We start from the raw sequence: 21,449 nt of genomic DNA, 5'->3' as shown, positions 1-21,449 counted from the left end.
TGTTCATAAATTGTTTTATGGTTTTGGATGATAAACTTACCATCCATAGCTTTCCCAAAATTTAATCAATCCTAGACTTGACTAGGAGAATTTCCATCACCTTTACTCTAAAGTCCTTAAAGCATATCAAGTGGCAAGAAATAGCATGGGTTTCTACTACTTTAATTTGACTTAATGCATGTGTAAGAAACCTCCCATCCCCATTAACATGGCCGACCACCCCTAGTGGATTGGCCACTTGTGGGGCTATTTTGTAATTTTTGAAAAGTTGATAATTACTTTCAAGTATTTACGGTTTGACCCTTAACTTTTCATATTTGCATATTAGGCCCCATCTAACTAACAAGTTAAAAAATTTTATTTTAATTTTGTTAGTTGTTTAAACTCATAATACTATTATGCCCATATGCACTAAATCTAAATGTTCATGTTGCATTCCAATTAATTATTTAATGTGATTAAGTAGTTAGAAAATGGTTGACTATGGACTTATGCCTTAAACGATAATTGTGCTATGAGAAAGGGCGCTAAACTCAAATTGTTTGAACCTTGGGAATGTGTTTTAATTACTATTTCAATTGGACCTTGTCATGATAGACATTAATCTTTCTCTCCCTCTTAGTATATGTAATTTGTAGGAATTTATACAAATCGGTTTGTAATTCTTATTACTTCTTAATCTCTTTCAATTAGTTGATTCCCTCTAGTACTAGACTAAAGTTTCTTTAACTATTGGTAAGGTGACATGATTAAAAGAGGGTTTTGTCATGAGATTAAAGATTAATTGGGTCCAACGCCCTAATTAGCAATGAATGATTGTCTTTCATTTCTAATGGCTCAATGAAAAATGTTTTAATTGGATTGAAAGCACGTAATTAAAACGACACAACCTTCCCTAGATCTTATTCAACAATGTTGTCTCGTTGTTGAATTAACCCAATAAGTCCATGGTCATCCAAAGAGCCTAAAATAACTATAAAGTCCAATTTCAAAGGAATGCAAAAACCATAGTAGTAGTAGTAGTTACTTCCAATATTTGAAAAAATTCGTTTTTGATATTGATTTGTTTTTCTCAAAACAAATAGTGGGAGTATCATACGCTACTAAACTATAATGAATACAATTAGTAATTATATATATCTCCAATATTTTGAAAAATGTTTTGATATTGATTTGTTTTATGAAAACGAATAGTGGGGATATCATATGCTACTAATTTCATTAACTTTGGACTAATAGTTATAATAGGACACAATTTATTTTAATGTGATTAAATAAATAAAAGTGATGTGACCTTCAAATCCCTTAACCAACATACAATATTAAGTTGAAAGCGGAGAGGTGCTATTGAACACTTCTTCATGGTCTTCCACCATGGTAGACTCCAATCGTTTATGACTCGTACACCGCCTTCACCCTATCATGGGGGAGTGCAAAGTGCGTGCTTATACTCAGGAGGAGTCTATTTAAACATTTGATGTGGTTAAGGTAGGCAACGAGTGTGGCCAACATCGTATCATCGTGAGGTCATACTTGAACCCCTATCTAAACCGGCATGGTGGGACAAAACTTAACTAAGAGAAATGGTGCCAACATCATATCATTGTGAGGCATTGTTCTCTAGAGACCAACTAGATGGGTAATCACAAGAGGTTGTTGTGAATGGGTAGTCATACCCTCTCATTATTATTTTTGCTAGCCAACATCGTATCATCGTGAGGTAGGCTTGGTAATAGTGAGCCTCCCATAACCCGCTAGGAGCTTTCATTGAAATCTCCCGGATTCCATCTTGAGGGATATGGAATTTGCCAAAAATGGTGGGTGATGTCATTTGGTTTAAAGACCCAAATCGTTTGACTTAATCAACAATCAAACTAATTTATTTTATTGTTTATGTATTTAGATATGGTTGGAAGCACACTCGCGAAAATACTCGACAAACATTGCCTAGAGGGGCACAATTTCCCATCATGGTTTCGTAATGTCAAGATTCTCCTAACCTTGGATAAGATTGTTTACGTACTAGACAAGGCTCCACCTCACATACCCCTTGGCCCTGAGGCCACTGAGGATGAACGTGCTAAGTATGACAAGCACATTGAGGATGATACACAAGCCAAGTGCTATCTGTTGGCTTCCATGAATGAGGAGCTACAGAGACAGCACAAGGGCATGGACAATGCATCTTCCATAATACTCCATCTTACGGAGTTATATGGTGAAGGGACGCGCAACCGTCACTTTAGCACTGTCAGCGAACTTGTGAAGACCAAGTTGGTCAAGGGAGCTCCAGTGCATCAACATGTACTGAAGATGATTGGACTCATTGAACAACTGGAGAACCTAGGGACTCCACTTGACAGGGAATTGGCCCAGGACTTCATCTTGGCTTCTCTTTCTGATTCGTTCTCGCAGTTCGTTATGAACTACAATATGAACAAGATGGATAGTACTTTCTCTGAGTTACTAAACATGTTAGTAACTGTCGAGAAGACTATGAAGAAAGAGAACGTTGTAGGGACTGCTGCAGTAGCCTATAACAAGGCATCCTCTTCCAAGGCCAAGCCGCAAGGCAAAGGCAAAGGGAAGGAGAAGAAGTCACCCACTCCTAAGCCGCAAGGAGGAGTGAGGAAAAAGAAGGCAAAGGAGCCTAAGGGGACTTGCCACCACTGTGGAAATGAGAGGCATTGGAAGAGGAATTGCAAGTTATACCTTGCAACTCTCAAGGACAAGCCACAAGGTATGGTTTATGTTATTATCTTCAATTCTAATTGTTAGATCTTCTAAATATTTATATTTGATATAAATAGCTAATCACTTATATAATTGTATATAGGTGGAGGAGCCAAGTAGAAGATGAACAAGTAAGGAAAAGGTTGGAGAAGGGTTCGGCCACCATATTTTTGCTAACTACTTAGGAAGTTTGTTAGGCACTTAAAGATAGTCTTTAAACTTTCTTATTTTGTTAAGAACTTATTATGTGGCTTCATATGATGGAAGACCACTATTGGTGCCTAAATGAAGGTATATAATTAGTCTCTAAATGTATAGAGCTAATTCTTTTTGTATTAAACATTATGAATGTTTGAATTATCATATCAATGTAATGTGATGAATGCCTTCTACTATATTATTTCCTTAAAGTAGTGTTATGAATTGAATATTGTCTTGTTGTATCCTAATTGAGATACAAGATTTATATCACTTATGTAATGCGATATCCAAACTTTAGACTTATCAATTATGGATAGATCTCACGTGTAGGACATAGAAGGATACAATGAATCTTTAGATTTGGTTCCAATTGTCTACATATGAGTTCTATATGAATTGAAAAGGTCTAGAGATTCCTTTCTTGAAGAAAAGGAAGATCACATTATAATGATATAAGTAATAAGAAAACGTTTCTTATATGGTTATCACTTACTTAACCGCAATAACCAAGATCACTCTTGATTCAATTAGTAGTTTTGAACAACTAATTGGGCATTCTTAAAATTGTTTTAAAATGTCAAGTGTGTTAGTGATTAAACCAAGAATGATGTGTCTAAATCTATGAAATGTTTAAAGACTTTAGTCACTTAATAGCAAGACATCGACTTAGTGGAGATTGAAACAAATAAGCTTGAAAGGTTTTAAAGCTACTCCACAATGTCCTCTACCCGTATACTCCACGTTTATACATTTTGAATGTATGAAGTGATTTCTCATTAAAGTCATGAGAAATAGTGGGAGGTGAGAAAAAGGATATAAACTTGAATATGATTGGTTTATAGTTGTCTAAAGAATAATAGTACTTCACTATTATTAAGAGTTTGTAATTTTAATTGTTAAAAGACTCAAGCTCTTCAAAACGTTAAAATTCTATGTTGTGTAACATTCTAAAGAATAGTCTATGAATGTTGGTTTCGTCAACCTAACATAAAATGGTTATATGTTGGGATTTGTCCATCATTCTCTTTTATGAGAACAAGCTAATAACAAAGCATATGGACAAGTTGATGAAACAAAAGGGAATAGTTTCAAAATGAGTCACAACATATGGTTTAACAACAAGACAATCCACATTCGGCACCTCTTGTAACTATAACGCTCTATGTAGTTTTGATAAAGAATTATATCAACCACCTAGAAGGAATGGTTGAGTTTCTATATCCTTAGTAGGAGTCATGCTTCCACTAAAGACTTGGATAATTCTTATATGACTACATTAAAGGTCTTAGTATGACTAAAACTTGAAGTATGGTGTATGACACCATATAATTTAAATGAATAGACTTGATAAAGCAAGTCACACATTTCAAAAGGAATTACTTGAGAAGAAATTCTTTTATGTATGTTTGTTTAAATAACTTGTGTTAGCTAGAGTTGTTGATAGTCCCAAAATTGTTGAGACATCATCAAATAAGCTAATGGATCTCAATGATTGTCAATAGATCCAAGACAAGTTAGTGGGAGCAATATGCATTCAAATCAAGAAAATGTAAGTGTTAATTTTTGAATGAATGCTAAGTTACAACAAGGCCAGTGGGAATGATGTCATAATTTGGGCAACAAGATATGAATAAAGTCTATTTGATAGACTTGATAAAACATAGATGTTACTCAAAAATGAAAAAATTGTGACACGGTCAATTTTGAAGTATAGACTTGAAATTGGACTTGATGATATAGCAAGGCTATCTCAAAAATGTTTAATGGGGAAATTAAATCTCAAATGTTGAAGATTTGAGAAGGTGTTTTCCTATATGATAGAAAATCACTTTCATAACCCTTATAATGAATGTGTCATAAAATCACAAAAAGGACACATGTATGGACTTGTGAGATGATATGAATAAAGTCTATTTGATAGACTTGATAAAACATAGATGTTACTCAAAAATGAAAAAATTGTGACACGGTCAATTTTGAAGTGTAGACTTGAAATTGGACTTGATGATATAGCAAGGCTATCTCAAAAATATTTAATAGGGAAATTAAATCTCAAATGTTGAAGATTTGAGAAGGTGTTTTCCTATATGATAGAAAATCACTTTCATAACCCTTATAATGAATGTGTCATAAAATCACAAAAGGGACACATGTATGGACTTGTGAGATGATATCCAAAGGTGAAAAACCACAGGGGTTGTCACTTTAAGATATTACTGTATCCCAGGATCAGAACAATTGCAACTGATAGAGTATTATTGCCTTTAAGAAAGGAACATCAGAGTAGGACTATGGCAGCGTACATTCACTTAGGTTATTAACCAAAGTGAAAATAACCCATTTTAACAAATGGAAATTCATAATGGATGAAGTACTAATCATATGAATGTATTGTTAGTATTGTACTACAATGGTCTCAAAGTTGGAGCAAAGTATGTATAAAGTATACCAACGAAATATATGACGATATATTGTTTTAGAAACTACCTCAAAAGGTGTTTTGAATAGAAGAGGTTCTTATAGAACCAATGATTGAATCCAAACCATAAGGTCGTTAGTTGGACACTACGACGTAATGGGGTGATAGCTCAAGCCATGGAATCAAGGTCTCATCAAAGTATTTGAACACAAGAAAGAGACATCATCAATTGTTTTAGAAACATTTGATAAGTAAATCCCTTTTAAATAAAAAGGGATTAATACATAACCAAGTTAACCTACGAGCATAAGTTCACTCAACTAGCATCTATGAGATACACTAGTGATTGACTTTAGTGCAAGTGGGAGATTGTTGGAAATATGCCTTGAAAGTCAATCTTTGGAAGAAACCTTTCAAGACAATGAATGTGTGTATAGATGACCCTTATACATCAAAAGGCAAAGATACTAATTAGGACTATCTCTATAAACGATATATGTCCTAAATAGTGAATCCATGGACAATGGATCGATGGAAGAAGTAATCTAATGATGTTAGACTACATAGACCTTCTTCACATAACCATCATGTCCAAAAAGGTTCCTGGTCATATGATTGTCAGAGGGATACTGACAATGCAAAAGACTAGTACATACTATGTCCCCTTCAATTGGAAATGAACATATTATGATTATTATCTTCTTTTTTAATACAAATTATATTTGATTATTATCCAAAATAAATTAAACTAAAAACCTGGTCTAAGATTCAAAGTGGAGTGGTTGAGGAGAGTGAGGACAGGTTAAGAACTTGCAAGGTTTGGGTTCTGCCATTGACCAAATGACCACGCGGTTGCAACAAAATTGAAATTAAAGGAAAGGAAGACAAATAAAATGGAAGAACACGAGTAAAGGATAATAAAATGGAAGATTATAAAACATAGAAGAAAATGAAATTTATAGTCCTTGTACTTAGAGCTTCACAAAGTAATATTGTCATGAATTTAATATCCCATTAGCACAGAGTATATTCTTCTCATGTCGTTGATGTGTTAAATTGGTTTCCATTAGACAATGATTCGACCGTCCGATAAAACATAATTTAGAAAAGGTCTTTGCATCTCAAATCCTCCTTCCCATAGCTTAAAATGTACACTATCGCTCAAATAACATAAAAGAAAGGGCAATTGATCCCAATAACTTGAGATTAATCGGAACCTGTATACCTAAACAATGAATCGCATAAAAAAGAATGGACAAAAAGTGATACAAAACACCAACGTAAACATTTTATTGTACAGAGTTGCTTTTATACCGATCTAACCTTGTCAGAGAATTATCCTCCCATCCCAAAGACATGTCAGATGAGGATTCAATACACTGCCAAGTTGCAAAAATGGATAGATTCGAAGTGATGCTAAATTGCACTGCAAACATCTCACAATGGAGTGCCCATCAACAAGCTCTACTGAAGAGATAGTTCGGTAATTGAAGCCACATTTACTGATTGTTGGATAGAGCTGCCTTGAGATTGATCCAACCCTCCGACAGCGGTCAAGTCTGATCTAACAATAATAAATGCTAGTTCTGAGGGTACTGGAAGATCAAAAAAGTAGCTAGTAAGCATGTGAATAACAGCAGCCATGGTTGGCCTATCAGCTATATTTTGTTGCACACATAATAATCATATGTGGATGCATCTCATTATTTCTGGTATTGAACCATTCTTCAACATGGGATCTACCAGATTTGAAGCTGTGCCCTCCTTCCAACTTTTCCATGCCTGCATAAGTTTGTGAATAATTAGAAATTAACAAAGTCAGATAAGACCTTTCTTCGTTAGTTTAACCTTAACAAATTTCAGGGATATCTATAGCCCAACTTTTTGTGTTACTTACGTAGCTTAGAAGGTCCTCCACGTTCCCACCATGACGGAAAGAACTATTTTTCTGTCCAATAATTATCTCCAAAACTTACACACCAAAGCTATACACATCGGACTTAACAGAAAAGTGCCCACGCATTACATACTCAGGTGTCATATAACCACTGCATATCAACATAAGCAATGCTAACTTTAGTTATTTAATTTGAAACTCGTCAAGGTTATGTCCAAACTATCTTCTTGTGTGTTCTTAATTTAATTGTATTGTTAAATGGCATGAACTTTGAGATTATAAGCCATAAAAGATCTGCTAGTACTTACTACGTCCCTACAACTCGACCGGTATCACCTTATGTTTGATCAAGAGCAAACTGTCTTGCCATGTCAAAATCTGCAATTTTGGGTAGCATTTCTGCATCTAACAATATATTACTTGCTTTCGTATCCCAATGAATTATTCTTAGACAAGAATCTTCATGAAGGTAAAGGAGTCCTCGCCCAATCCCAAATATGATCTTGTAGCGACTATCCCAGTCCAAATGTGCACACTTGATTGGATCTGCAAATTCAAGCAAGAAGACTATTTTGTAATGACCGTTAATGATGTTTGTTGCAGTGTACTCTTTTTGGAAGGCATGTACATAGATGAATTTAAAATACATTCCAGAATAAAATCAGGAATCCAAGTTCCCAATCCTACCAAATATGAAATGGCCGAGGCTTGCATTAGGAACAAATTCATAGATAAGAAACCTTTCGTTTCCTTCCAAGCAGAAACCAAGGAGCCTAACTAAATTGTGGTGTTGAAGTTTGGCTACTAACGTGACCTTATTTTTAAATTCTATATCTCCTTGTGCAGAATCTTTAGAAAGCCTTTTAACCGCTATATCTTCTTGGTTCAAAAGCCTACCCTGCACTGAACCGCCATCAGAATGTTAACTTATTTCTCACAATAATCACTTAATGGACATCGTTAGTGATAAGATTCATTACTCTGTAAACAGCACCAAATCCACCTCGTCCAAGCTTATTTGCTTCAGAAAAGTTATTTGTAGCCCTTCTTATGGAGCCAAAGTCGAACTGCAAGGCTTCTGTATTAAGAATTTCATCTCCTTCTTTGCATGAGAGAGTAGCAATGTAAAAACAAAACTAAATAAGGCCATTGCATGCATATTTAATTAAAAGGATACACATATGTTAATGTTTGAGTCTACGCTTAAATCAACAGTACATGTTCCAAGAAGTCAATCAGTTTCAGGGGAAGTAAAAATTAACTGATCTAAACTTACCTCCAAGTTTTGCCTTCAGCTTCTTCACTCTCAGATAAATGCAGATCGACATAGTTAGTACCAGGGAAATAACAACTGTGACAACCGTAATGATGACAGTCCGAGAAGTATTACTCTTCTTTTCTGCACAAATCAGAAATATAGCTTCTCTGATCATATCGGATTATAAATCTTTTCTCTGACTTGGTGTAACGAATGATAATTTATTAAACTTTGAGAACCAAATTACAAATTAATTTGTTTCTAGTTGGTGCTACAATCCGAAGGAAAGAATCAGATATATTACTCGGATAGAAAAATGATGCCAAGATGTAATACCTCCTGGAATCGCAGTATTGGCCGTTGGTGTCTCAGTTGTATCATAAAAAAAGGTGTAATTTTCATACCTTAAGCCACAGCTTGGTGTTACAATTCTCACACCAATTGATGCATTCCAACATGATCCAAACACTCCGACAGTATAATTTAAGCAATCAATACAACTTTGCTCGGATAATTCTGTGGTGCACTCAACAAGTCCATATATTGTTATATCAGTACTTGGAATGCTTGCATTTCCTGTTGTAAATTTTAGAAGATCACCACCTGTTGCTGCTTTTTGTGCTAGTCGATTAAGTGAGAGCGCTCCTGACTGAACGCATCCAAGCCCGTTGATACATTATAATCATTTTTCAGGTGGAAAACTGGATTAGTTTCCATCATGCCATATATGGAGCGGTTTGAGTAGCGTAACATACAATCATTCTGCCATCCAATTGCCTCCTTCTGATTAGGACAACCTTTCCCTTATATAGTTTGCAGCGTCAGTAAGGCACATACTGCAAACGTCCTTTCTAATTAGTCCTCGACAGAGCCCCGATTGTATAAACTCTGTCAATGTTTTCGCCAGGGGAGGAATTGAAAAATCCGTAGCCGTTGTTGTAAGAGAGTAAGTCAAAGAGGAGACCATTGAGGTTTGTTTGATAGGTGCTGCTGTTAGTTTATAAGTGTATATGCTGAAATGTAATAAGAATTCAGTTTAAATGTCAGCCTTTGGATCATAGTTCAAGTGTGCAGCTAAGATGTAATCTTAGAGTAAGTGATAGTTTATGTCATGTGTCATTACCTTATAGGGTAAATGAATGAAGGGCTAGATTTAAATGATGTGATGAAGGAGTATTCTATTCCTAATCGTTACATGTGCTCAGTGTGCCTGTGAATGAATTGAAATCATCTCAGTTTTGCTTCTTCTTCAAGCTCTAGCTTTCTCTCTCTAAAATTCTCACTTTCTTTCTCTTAAACTCTTAATCTCCAGTTTCATAGATTATTGATTTGAAGAAACTTACATACAAGATAACAGTCTGTATGCTAACAGCTGCCAGTGGTGTAGTTACCTTTGTCGTTAGAACAGTAGGATATTGGATCACCACGAGATCCAAGCAAGGCTTGAGTGAAATTAACTTTGATGATGAGTAACAAAATTTGTGTACAAAGGAAAAATAATCTGATTAATCTTGAGGAAACCATGGCAAAAATAAAAAGAACGATGTGATCGTTAACTGCATGCTGGCTAATAGGGGTGGGTTCGGTTTAAATCGGTTCGGTTTTTTGCCAAAATCGAAACCAAACCGAAATTTCGGTTCAGTTCGGTTCGGTTCATTTTTTTTTTGTTTTTTTCGGTTCGGTTTCGGTTTTTTGTTTTTTTTTTTTTCAAAAAATGAAAAACAATGAAATTTTAAATTTTAACATATCAAACACAATCATAACATAAGCATTCTAACTAGAATCAAAGACAATGAAAATAAACATTTAAAGTTGAACTAAAATCATCAATCAAGTCTTCCAAAGTCCAAACTAACAACCTCAACAACAACAACAACAACAACAAAGCCTTTTCCCACTAAGTGGGGTCGGCTATATGAATCCTAGAACGCCATTGCGCTCGGTTTTGTGTCATGTCCTCCGTTAGATCCAAGTACTCTATGTCTTTTCTTAGAGTCTCTTCCAAAGTTGTCCTAGGTCTTCCTCTACCCCTTCGGCCCTGAACCTCTGTCCCGTAGTCACATCTTCGAACCGGAGCGTCAGTCGGCCTTCTTTGCACATGTTCAAAATCACCGGAGCCGATTTTCTCTCAAATTTCCTACAATTTCGGCTACTCCTACTTTACCTCGGATATCCTCATTCCCAATCTTATCCTTTCTCGTGTGCCCACACATCCCACGAAGCATCCTCATCTCCGCTACACCCATTTTGTGTACGTGTTGATGTTTCACCACCCAACATTCTGTGCCATACAACATCGCTAGCCTTATTGCCGTCCTATAAAATTTTCCCTTGAGCTTCAGTGGCCTACGACGGTCACACAACACGCCGGATGCACTCTTTCCATCCAGCTCGTATTCTATGGTTGAGATCTCCATCTAATTCTCCGTTCTCTTGCAAGATAGATCCTAGGTAGCGAAAACGATCGCTTTTTGTGAGCTTCGCTAGATTGCTCCGGTCATTAGTGTGGATAAGTATATAAATGGATAGAGATAGGAAAGCAAACACAAGATGTACGTGGTTCACCCAGATTGGCTACGTCCACGGAATAGAAGAGTTCTCATTAATTGTGAAGGGTTTACACAAGTACATAGGTTCAAGCTCTCATTTAGTGAGTACAAGTGAATGATTTAGTACAAATGACATTAGGAAATATTGTGGGAGAATGATCTCGTAATCACGAAACTTCTAAGTATCGGAGTGTGGTGTCGTCTTGACTTGCCTTATCTGTCTCATAGGTAGATGTGGCATCTTCTCTCGAAGTACTCTTCCTCCATCCAGGGGTGGTATCTTTAACTGGTGGAGATGCACAAGGTAATGTATCAATTTCACTTGAAGCTTACTTGTAGTTTCAGGCTTGGTCAAGCGCGATACAAACCATGTAGTAGGAGTCCCCCAAGTCGCCGAGCTAGGGGGTCTGCTGAAAGAGGTGACAGACAAGGTAAGCAATCAGAGCTTCGACTGATTGTTCACCTTCTCCCCATCTTGCAGCAGCATGAAGGATAAAGAGAAGAAAAATAAGAAGAGATGATATGAGATACTTTTGCTTTTGAAGAAGTAACTTTCCACAGGCTTATTCTTGAACTGAGCTGGAGGGTTTTCTGGTTTCCTCCAGAGTATAAGGCCGACTGAAGAATTTGAGGGTCAAAACAAGTCCATCAAATCTAGAGTACGTTCCACCCTGCTGATATGGGATACTTTTGCTTTTGACAGAGTAATGAATGTATCGGCACGTGTGCTGTTACGCTTGTCTCCACATGCTTCCTTGTATCCTTCGCACTTGCCCTATCTGTTCCTCAAGCAGATGCGGAATCTTCCCTGGAAACATAAGATGTTGAAGATGAGTACTCGAGAGCAATGCCAGGTAAGTAATCAGGTAAGGGGTTCCAGGCAGTCAGTTCCTGGCTGGAAGCTTGATTCCAAGTGCTGACTGATTGCTCTCTTTCTCCTTGTCTTGCAGGTAAAAACAAGGCCAAAAGAAAAGACAGGGAAAAAGCATGATATGGGATACTCTTGCTTTTAACCCTGATGATATGAGATATTCTTGCTCTAGTATAGCTTGTTTGCAGAGGTATTATCGGGGGGAAAGAAAGCTGAATATTTCGAAAGGCTTCGTTGGGAGTGCCCTCTCAGATATGATGAAGGGTTGAGCATTTTTGCAGGTCTGCCTGTCCGTTGGGGATGGAGGTCGACATATATAGGAGTCTCCCTAACAACAAGTAGTAATGCTATTCCTTTACCCTGCTTGGTCATAGCACGGTAGTGGGAGCTGCCAGTTTCACATGTTTTAACTCTGTCAGAGCACTTTGAAAAAGTGGTCTGTGGTATCTGGCTCTCGAGATTCGGAGAACGATGCCTCTTCGATTTTTGAGAAAGCAATCATGCTGGGGGTATGACTCTCGAGATTCGGAGAGCAGTGTCTCTTCGATTTTTGAGGAAGTAATCATGTTGGGAGTCTGGCTCTCGAGATTCGGAGGGCGGTGCCTCTTCGATTTTGGAGCAAGCAATCTTGTTGGGAGTGTTGTCTCGAATGTGAGTAAAGGTTGGGCATGTTTGCTAGTCTACCTTGCCACGAAGCACAAAGGTTGACACACAGGGACTTTCCAATTATCCAGCAATGGTACTGTTCCTTTACCCTCTCTTCGATTTTGAGAAAGTAGTCATGTTGGGAGTCTGGCTCTCGAGATTCAGAGGACGGTGCCTCTTCGATTTTGGAGCAAGCAATCTTATTGGGAGTGTTTTCTCGAATGTGAGTAAAGGTTGGGCATGTTTGCTAGTCTACCTTGCCACGAAGCACAGAGGTTGACACACAGGGACTTTCCAATTATCCAGCAGTGGTACTGTTCCTTTACAGTTGTGGGTAATAATATGGTAGCTAGACCTTCAAAATTTATGTGTCTAAACTTTTGTTAGTGCTGTTTCTTTGCTATTCTTTTACCTTTCTTGGTCAGAGCGATGTAGTGGGAGCTGCAAGCTTCACGTGCTCAACTTTGGCAGAGAACTTTGGCAAAGTTATTTGTGGTACCCATGAGCTATTGTTGCGTGTGGGAAGTGGGTGATTGAACAGTAAGATTCATGTGCTTTCTACTTCACCAGAAGTCTTCGACAGAATGCCCATAATTTCTGCAAAGCTGAGTGTGCGTGTGACAGGTGCTGACAAGGCTAGAAAAGTAGGTGCCTCTTCGATTTCTGAGATCGGCCCTCGTGGTCTCTGAGCAGCCCATCTTTTGAGAAAGCGAGCGCCTCTTCGATTGATTCGGAGAACGATGCCTCATCGATTTTTGAGAAAGCAATCATGCTGGGGGTCTGGCTCTCGAGATTCGGGGAGTAGTGTCTCTTCGATTTTTGAGAAAGTAATCATGTTGGGAGTCTGGCTCTCGAGATTCGGAGGGCGGTGCCTCTTCGATTTTGGAGCAAGCAATCTTGTTGGGAGTGTTTTCTCGAATGTGAGTAAAGGTTTGGCATGTTTGCTAGTCTACCTTGCCACGAAGCACAGAGGTTGACACACAGGGACTTTCCAATTATCCAGCAATGGTACTGTTCCTTTACCCTCTCTTCGATTTTTAAGAAAGTAGTCATGTTGGGAGTCTGGCTCTCGAGATTCGGAGGACGGTGCCTCTTCGATTTTGGAGCAAGCAATCTTATTGGGAGTGTTTTCTCGAATGTGAGTAAAGGTTGGGCATGTTTGCTAGTCTACCTTGCCACGAAGCACAGAGGTTGACACACAGGGACTTTCCAATTATCCAGCAGTGGTACTGTTCCTTTACCCTTGTGGGTAATAATATGGTAGCTAGACCTTCAAAATTTATGGGTCTAAACTTTGTTAGTGCTGTTTCTTTGCTATTCTTTTACCCTTCTTGGTCAGAGCGATGTAGTGGGAGCTGCAAGCTTCACGTGCTCAACTTTGGCAGAGAACTTTGGCAAAGTTATCTGTGGTACCCATGAGCTATTGTTGCGTGTGAGAAGTGGGTGATTGAACAGTAAGATTCATGTGTTTTCTACTTCCCCAGAAGTCTTTGACAGAATGCCCATAATTTCCGCAAAACTGAGTGTGCGTGTGACAGGTGCTGACAAGGCTGGAAAAGGCTGGAAAAGTAGGTGCCTCTTCGATTTCTGAGATCGGCCCTAGTGGTCTCTGGGGAGCCCAGCTTTTGAGAAAGCGAGCGCCTCTTCGATTTTTGAGATCGGCCTTCGTGGTCTTTGAGCAGCCCAACTTTTGAGAAAGCAAACGCCTCTTCGATTTCTGAGATCAACCCTCGTGATCTCTAAGCAGCCCAGCTTTTGAGAAAGCAAACGCCTCTTCGATTTCTGAGCAGGCGCCTCTTCGATTTCTGAAGCTTCGTCGAGTGCAGATTTTTATAGGGGCTGGCATTAAGTTCCAAAGCACACTTGAATCTCCACCAGTAGAAGCTTCATTCTTGCACTTCTAAGATCTTGATTTGTCCGACCTCTTCTCTCTTCAACACCTTTGAAAATGTCTGGCCCCTCCGACCGTCGTTTTGACTTGAACCTTGTTGAAGAGGCAGCCCCGCCTTCTCCAGACAACATATGGCGCCTATCCTTCGTCTCCCCTACTGGTCCTCTTACCGTTGGGGATTCCGTGATGAAGAATGATATGACCGCTGCGGTGGTGGCCAGGAACCTTCTCACTCCCAAAGATAACAGACTACTTTCCAAACGGTCTGATGAGTTAGCTGTTAAGGATTCGCTGGCTCTCAGTGTTCAGTGTGCAGGTTCTGTGTCTAATATGGCCCAACGCCTATTTGCTCGAACCCGCCAAGTTGAATCATTGGCGGCTGAAGTGATGAGTCTCAAACAGGAGATTAGAGGGCTCAAGCATGAGAATAAACAGTTGCACCGGCTCGCACATGACTATGCTACAAACATGAAGAGGAAGCTTGACCAGATGAAGGAAACTGATGGTCAGGTTTTACTTGATCATCAGAGATTTGTGGGTTTGTTCCAAAGGCATTTATTGCCTTCGTCTTCTGGGGCTGTACCGCGTAATGAAGCTCCAAATGATCAACCTCTGATGCCTCCTCCTTCTAGGGTTCTGTCCAGTACTGAGGCTCCAAATGATCCCCCTCCGGTGCCTTCTCTTTCTGGGGCTCTACCGACTGCTGAGACTTCTCCTAAGCAACCTTTGTGAAGGCTCCCTCTTGTGTGCTTATTTTGACTCATGTATATGTACATATTTGTAGCTTATCGGGGATATCAATAAATAAGCTTTCCTTCATTTCAACGTATTGTGTTAAATACACCAAAGCCTTCTTCGCTAAGTTCTTTGAATTTTCTTTTGTTAAAGCTTGTATGTTGAAGCTTTCTGAGTGGAGCATGTAGGTTGGGGTAGTGTTCCCTTAATTTCCCGAGTGAGGAAAACTTCTCGGTTGGAGACTTGGAAAATCCAAGTCACTGAGTGGGATCGGCTATATAAATCTTAGAACGCCATTGTGCTCGATCCTGTGTCATGTCCTTCGTTAGATCTAAGTACTCTAAGTCTTTTCTTAGAGTCTCTTCCAAAGTTTTCCTAGGTCTTCCTCTACCCCTTCGGCCCTGAACCTCTGTCCCATAGTCGCATCTTCTAATCGGAACGTCAGTAGGCCTTCTTTGCACATGTCCAAACCACCGTAACCGATTTTCTCTCATCTTTCCTTCAATTTCGGCTACTCCTACTTTACCCCGGATATCCTCATTCCTAATCTTATCATTTCTCGTGTGCCCACACATCCAACGAAGCATCCTCATCTCCGCTACACCCATTTTGTGTACGTGTTGATGTTTCACCGCCCAACATTCTGTGCCATACAGCATCGCCGGCCTTATTGCCGTCCTATAAAATTTTCCCTTGAGCTTCAGTGGCATACGGCGGTCACACAACACGCCGGATGCACTCTTCCACTTCATCCATCCAGCTTGTATTCTATGGTTGAGATCTCCATCTAATTCTCCGTTCTTTTGCAAGATAGATCCTAGGTAACGAAAACGGTCGCTCTTTGGTATTTCTTGATCTCCGATCCTCACCCCTAACTCGTTTTGGCCTCCATTTGCACTGAACTTGCACTCCATATATTCTGTCTTTGATCGGCTTAGGCGAAGACCTTTAGATTCCAACACTTCTCTCCAAAGGTTAAGCTTTGCATTTACCCCTTCCTGAGTTTCATCTATCAACACTATATCGTCTGCGAAAAGCATACACCAAGGAATATCATCTTGAATATGTCGTGTTAACTCATCCATTACCAACGCAAAAAGGTAAGGACTTAAGGATGAGCCTTGATGTAATCCTACAGTTATGGGAAAGCTTTCGGTTTGTCCTTCATGAGTTCTTACGGCAGTCTTTGCTCCTTCATACATATCCTTTATAGCTTGGATATATGCTACTCGTACTCCTTTCTTCTCTAAAATCCTCCAAAGAATGTCTCTTGGGACCCTATCATACGCTTTTTCCAAATCTATAAAGACCATGTGTAAATCCTTTTTCCCATCTCTATATCTTTCCATCAATCTTCGTAAGAGATAGATTGCCTCCATGGTTGAGCGCCCTGGCATGAACCCGAATTGGTTGTCCGAAACCCGTGTCTCTTGCCTCAATCTATGCTCAATGACTCTCTCCCAGAGCTTCATTGTATGACTCATTAGCTTAATACCCCTATAGTTCATGCAATTTTGTACGTCGCCCTTATTCTTGTAGATAGGCACCAAAGTGCTCATTCGCCACTCATTTGGCATCTTCTTCGTTTTCAAAATCCTATTGAAAAGGTCAGTGAGCCATGTTATACCTGTCTCTCCCAAAAGTTTCCACACTTCGATTGGTATATCGTCTGGGCCTATTGCTTTTTTATGCTTCATCTTCTTCAAAGCTACAACCACTTCTTCCTTCCGGATTCGACGATAAAAAGAGTAGTTTCTACACTCTTCTGAGTTACTCAACTCCCCTAAAGAAGCACTCATTTCATGTCCTTCATTGAAAAGATTATGAAAATAACCTCTCCATCTGTCTTTAACCGCGTTCTCTGTAGCAAGAACATTTCCATCCTCATCCTTGATGCACCTCACTTGGTTTAGGTCCCTTGTCTTCTTTTCCCTTGCTCTAGATAGTTTATAGATATCCAACTCTCCTTCTTTGGTATCTAGTCGTTTATACATATCGTCGTAAGCCGCTAACTTAGCTTCTCTGACAGCTTTCTTCGCCTCTTGCTTCGCTTTTCTATACCTTTCACCATTTTCATCAGTCCTCTCCTTGTATAAGGCTTTACAACATTCCTTCTTAGCCTTCACCTTTGTTTGTACCTCCTCATTCCACCACCAAGATTCCTTTTGGTGTGGGGCAAAGCCCTTGGACTCTCCTAATACCTCTTTTGCTACTTTTCGGATACAACTAGCCATGGAATCCCACATTTGGCTAGCTTCCCCCTCTCTATCCCACACACATTGGGTGATTACAAAAATCGTACAAATGACTTAGAAAAGTTAAATTGTATGATGTTGTTCAAAGATCAAGGTTGTTTGCTTGTAACTGGATGTTGACAACTTGATTAGTAAAAAAGTAATGCGTGGGTGGATTTATTTAGTGTGTGTTGGATTCTTTTCCATCACAAATTACCCAAGTAATCTACCCGAAATAAATGTTTATGGATTCTGTTACATGTTATATGAGAGTAGATTTGGAAAAGAAAGCTGGGCAGAAGTAGACAGTGCTATGGAGATGGATGTAGGTACTTCAGGAGGAGGTTTGGTTCCGGAACCTTATATGGGGGATAAATAAAGATGGATGAAGTGGAAGAGTGCATCCGGCGTGTTGTGTGACCGCCGTATGCCACTGAAGCTCAAGGGAAAATTTTATAGGACGGCAATAAGGCCGGCGATGCTGTATGGCACAGAATGTTGGGCGGTGAAGCATCAACACGTACACAAAATGGGTGTAGCGGAGATGAGGATGCTTCGTTGGATGTGTGGGCACACGAGAAAGGATAAGATTAGGAATGAGGATATCCGGGGTAAAGTAGGAGTAGCCGAAATTGAAGGAAAGATGAGAGAAAATCGGTTACGGTGGTTTGGACATGTGCAAAGAAGGCCTACTGACGCTCCGATTAGAAGATGCGACTATGGGACAGAGGTTCAGGGCCGAAGGGGTAGAGGAAGACCTAGGAAAACTTTGGAAGAGACCCTAAGAAAAGACTTAGAGTACTTGGATCTAACGGAGGACATGACACAGGACAGAACACAATGGCGTTCTAAGATTCATATAGCCGATCCCACTCAATGACTTGGATTTTCAAGTCTCCAACCGAGAAGTTTTCCTCACTCGGGAAATTAAGGGAACACTACCTTAACCTACATGCTCCACTCACAAAGCTTCAACATACAAGCTTCAACAAAAGAAAATTCAAAGAACTTAGCGAAGAAGGCTTTGGTGTATTTAACACAATACGTTGAAATGAAGGAAAGCTTATTTATTGATATCCCCGATAAGTTACAAATATGTACATATACTTGAGTCAAAATAAACAAACAAGAGGGAGCCTTCACAAAGGTTGCTTAGGAGAAGTCTCAATAGTCGGTAGAGCCCCAGAAAGAGAAGGCACCGGAGGGGGATCATTCGGAGCCTCAGTACTGGACAAAACCCTAGAAGGATGAGGCATCAGAGGTTGATCATTTGGAGCTTCATTACGCGGTACAGCCCCAGAAGACAAAGGCAATAAATGCCTTTGGAACAAACCCACAAATCTCTGATGATCAAGTAAAACCTGACCATCAGATTCCTTCATCTGGTCAAGCTTCCTCTTCATGTTTGTAGCATAGTCATGTGCGAGCCGGTGCAACTGTTTATTCTCATGCTTGAGCCCTCTAATCTCCTGTTTGAGACTCATCACTTCAGCTGCTAATGATTCAACTTGGCGGGTTCGAGCAAATAGGCGTTGGGCCATATTAGACACAGAACCTGCACACTGAACACTGAGAGCCAGAGAATCCTTAACAGCCAATTCATCAGACCGTTTGGAAAGTAGTCTGTTATCTTTGGGAGTGAGAAGGTTCCTGGCCACTACCGCAGCGGTCATATCATTCTTCATCACGGAATCCCCAACGGTAAGAGGACCAGTAGTGGAGACGAAGGATGGGCGCCATATGTTGTCTGGAGAAGGCGGGGCTGCCTCTTCAACAAGGTTCAAGTCAAAACGACGGTCGGAGGGGCCAGACATTTTCAAAGGTGTTGAAGAGAGAAGAGGTCGGACAAATCAAGATCTTAGAAGTGCAAGAATGGAGCTTCTACTGGTGGATATTCAAGTGTGCTTTGGAACTTAATGTCAGCCCCTATAAAAATCTGCACTCGACGAAGCTTCAGAAATCGAAGAGGCGTCTGCTCAGAAATCGAAGAGGCGTTTGCTTTCTCAAAAGCTGGGCTGCTCAGAGACCACGAGGGTCGATCTCAGAAATCGAAGAGACGTTTGCTTTCTCAAAAGCTGGGCTGCTAAAAAACCACGAAGGCCGATCTCAGAAATCGAAGAGGCTTGCTTTCTCAAAAACTGGGCTGCTCAGAGACCACGAGGGCCGATCTCAGAAATCGAAGAGGCACCTACTTTTCCAGCCTTGTCAGCACCTGTCACACGCACACTCAGCTTTGCGGAAATTATGGGCATTCTGTCGAAGATTTCTGGCGAAGTAGAAAGCACATGAATCGTACTGTTCAATCACCCACTTCCTACACGCAACAGTAGCTCATGGGTACCACAGATAACTTTGCCAAAGTTCTCTGACAAAGTTGAGACACGTGAAGCTTGCAGCTCCCACTACATCGCTCTGACCAAGAAGGGTAAAAGAATTGCAAAGAAACAACACTAACAAAGTTTAGACACATAAATTTTGAAGGTCTAGCTACCATATTATTACCCACAAGGGTAAAGGAACAGTACCACTGCTGGATAACTGGATAATTGGAAAGTCCCGGTGTGTCAACCTCTGTGCTTCGTGGCAAGGTAGACTAGCAAACATGCCCAACCTTTACTCACATTCGAGAAAACACTCCCAACACGATTGCTTGCTCCAAAATCGAAGAGGCACCGCCCTCCGAATCTCGAGAGCCAGACTCCCAACATGATTACTTTCTCAAAAATCGAAGAGAGGGTAAAGGAACAGTACCACTGCTGGATAATTGGAAAGTCCCTGTGTGTCAACCTTTGTGCTTCGTGGCAAGGTAGACTAGCAAACATGCCCAACCTTTACTCACATTCGAGAAAACAATCCCAACAAGATTGCTTGCTCCAAAATCGAAGAGGCACCGCCCTCCGAATCTCGAGAGCCAGACTCCCAACATGATTACTTTCTCAAAAATCGAAGAGAGGGTAAAGGAACAGTACCACTGCTGGATAATTGGAAAGTCCCTGTGTGTCAACCTCTGTGCTTCGTGGCAAGGTAGACTAGCAAACATGCCCAACCTTTACTCACATTCGAGAAAACACTCCCAATAAGATTGCTTGCTCCAAAATCGAAGAGGCACCGCCCTCCGAATCTCGAGAGTCAGACTCCCAACATGATTACTTTCTCAAAAATCGAAGAGACACCGCTCTCCGAATCTCGAGAGCCAGACCCCCAGCAGGATTGCTTTCTCAAAAATCGAAGAGGCATCGTTCTCTGAATCTCGAGAGCCAGATCCCCGACAGGATTGCTTGTTCGAATACCGAAGAGGCACCACTTTCCCAACTTCAAGAGCTGGATCTCCTTGGATAAAGCTTGTCTGTAATCTTCACACGCAACATCAGCTTTCCAGATACCACAGACCACTTTTTCAAAGTGCTCTGACAGAGTTAAAACATGTGAAGCTGACAGCTCCCACTACTGTGCTATGACCAAGCAGGGTAAAGGAATAACATTATTACTTGATGTTAGGGAGACTCCTATATATGTCGACCTCCATCCCTAACGGACAGGCAGACCTGCAAAAATGCTCAACCCTTTCTCTTATCTGAGAGGGCACTCCCAACGAAGCCTTTCGAAATATTCAGCTTTCTTTCCCCCCGATAATACCTCTGTAAACAAGCTATACTAGAGCAAGAATATCTCATATCATCAGGGTTAAAAGCAAGAGTATCCCATATCATGCTTTTTCCCTGTCTTTTCCTTTGGGTTTGTTCTTACCTGCAAGACAAGGAGAAAGAGAGCAATCAGTCAGCACTTGGAATCAAGCTTCCAGCCAGGAACTGACTGCCTGGAACCCCTTACCTGATTACTTACCTGACATTGCTCTCGAGTACTCATCTTCAACATCTTATGCTTCCAGGGAAGATACCGCACCTGCCTGTGGAACAAATAGGGCAAGTGAGAAGGATACAAGGAAGCATGTGGAGACAAGCGTAACAGCACACGTGCCGATACATCCACTACTCTGTCAAAAGCAAAAGTATCCC

The 21,449-nt window shown here is 40.1% G+C and overlaps 1 protein-coding gene across 1 annotated transcript in view; it reads right to left on the bottom strand.

Annotated features, from left to right (window-relative positions):
• LOC126631253 (uncharacterized) overlaps positions 1–19,306 on the bottom strand; it is a 98,432-nt gene extending 79,126 nt beyond the window's left edge. The window contains exon 1 of the mRNA XM_050301431.1: positions 18,989–19,306. Within this exon, the coding sequence (XP_050157388.1) occupies positions 18,989–19,247 (259 nt within the window). The 5' untranslated portion in view covers positions 19,248–19,306. The remainder of the gene's footprint in view (positions 1–18,988) is intronic.
• Between the last annotated feature and the right edge of the window lie 2,143 nt (positions 19,307–21,449).

This window comes from Malus sylvestris, chromosome 8, assembly GCF_916048215.2.
Source record: "Malus sylvestris chromosome 8, drMalSylv7.2, whole genome shotgun sequence".
NCBI classification, from domain to species: Eukaryota; Viridiplantae; Streptophyta; class Magnoliopsida; order Rosales; family Rosaceae; genus Malus; species Malus sylvestris.
The sequence above is the reverse complement of the archived record's forward strand: the minus strand, read 5'-3'. Positions and strand labels throughout refer to the sequence as shown.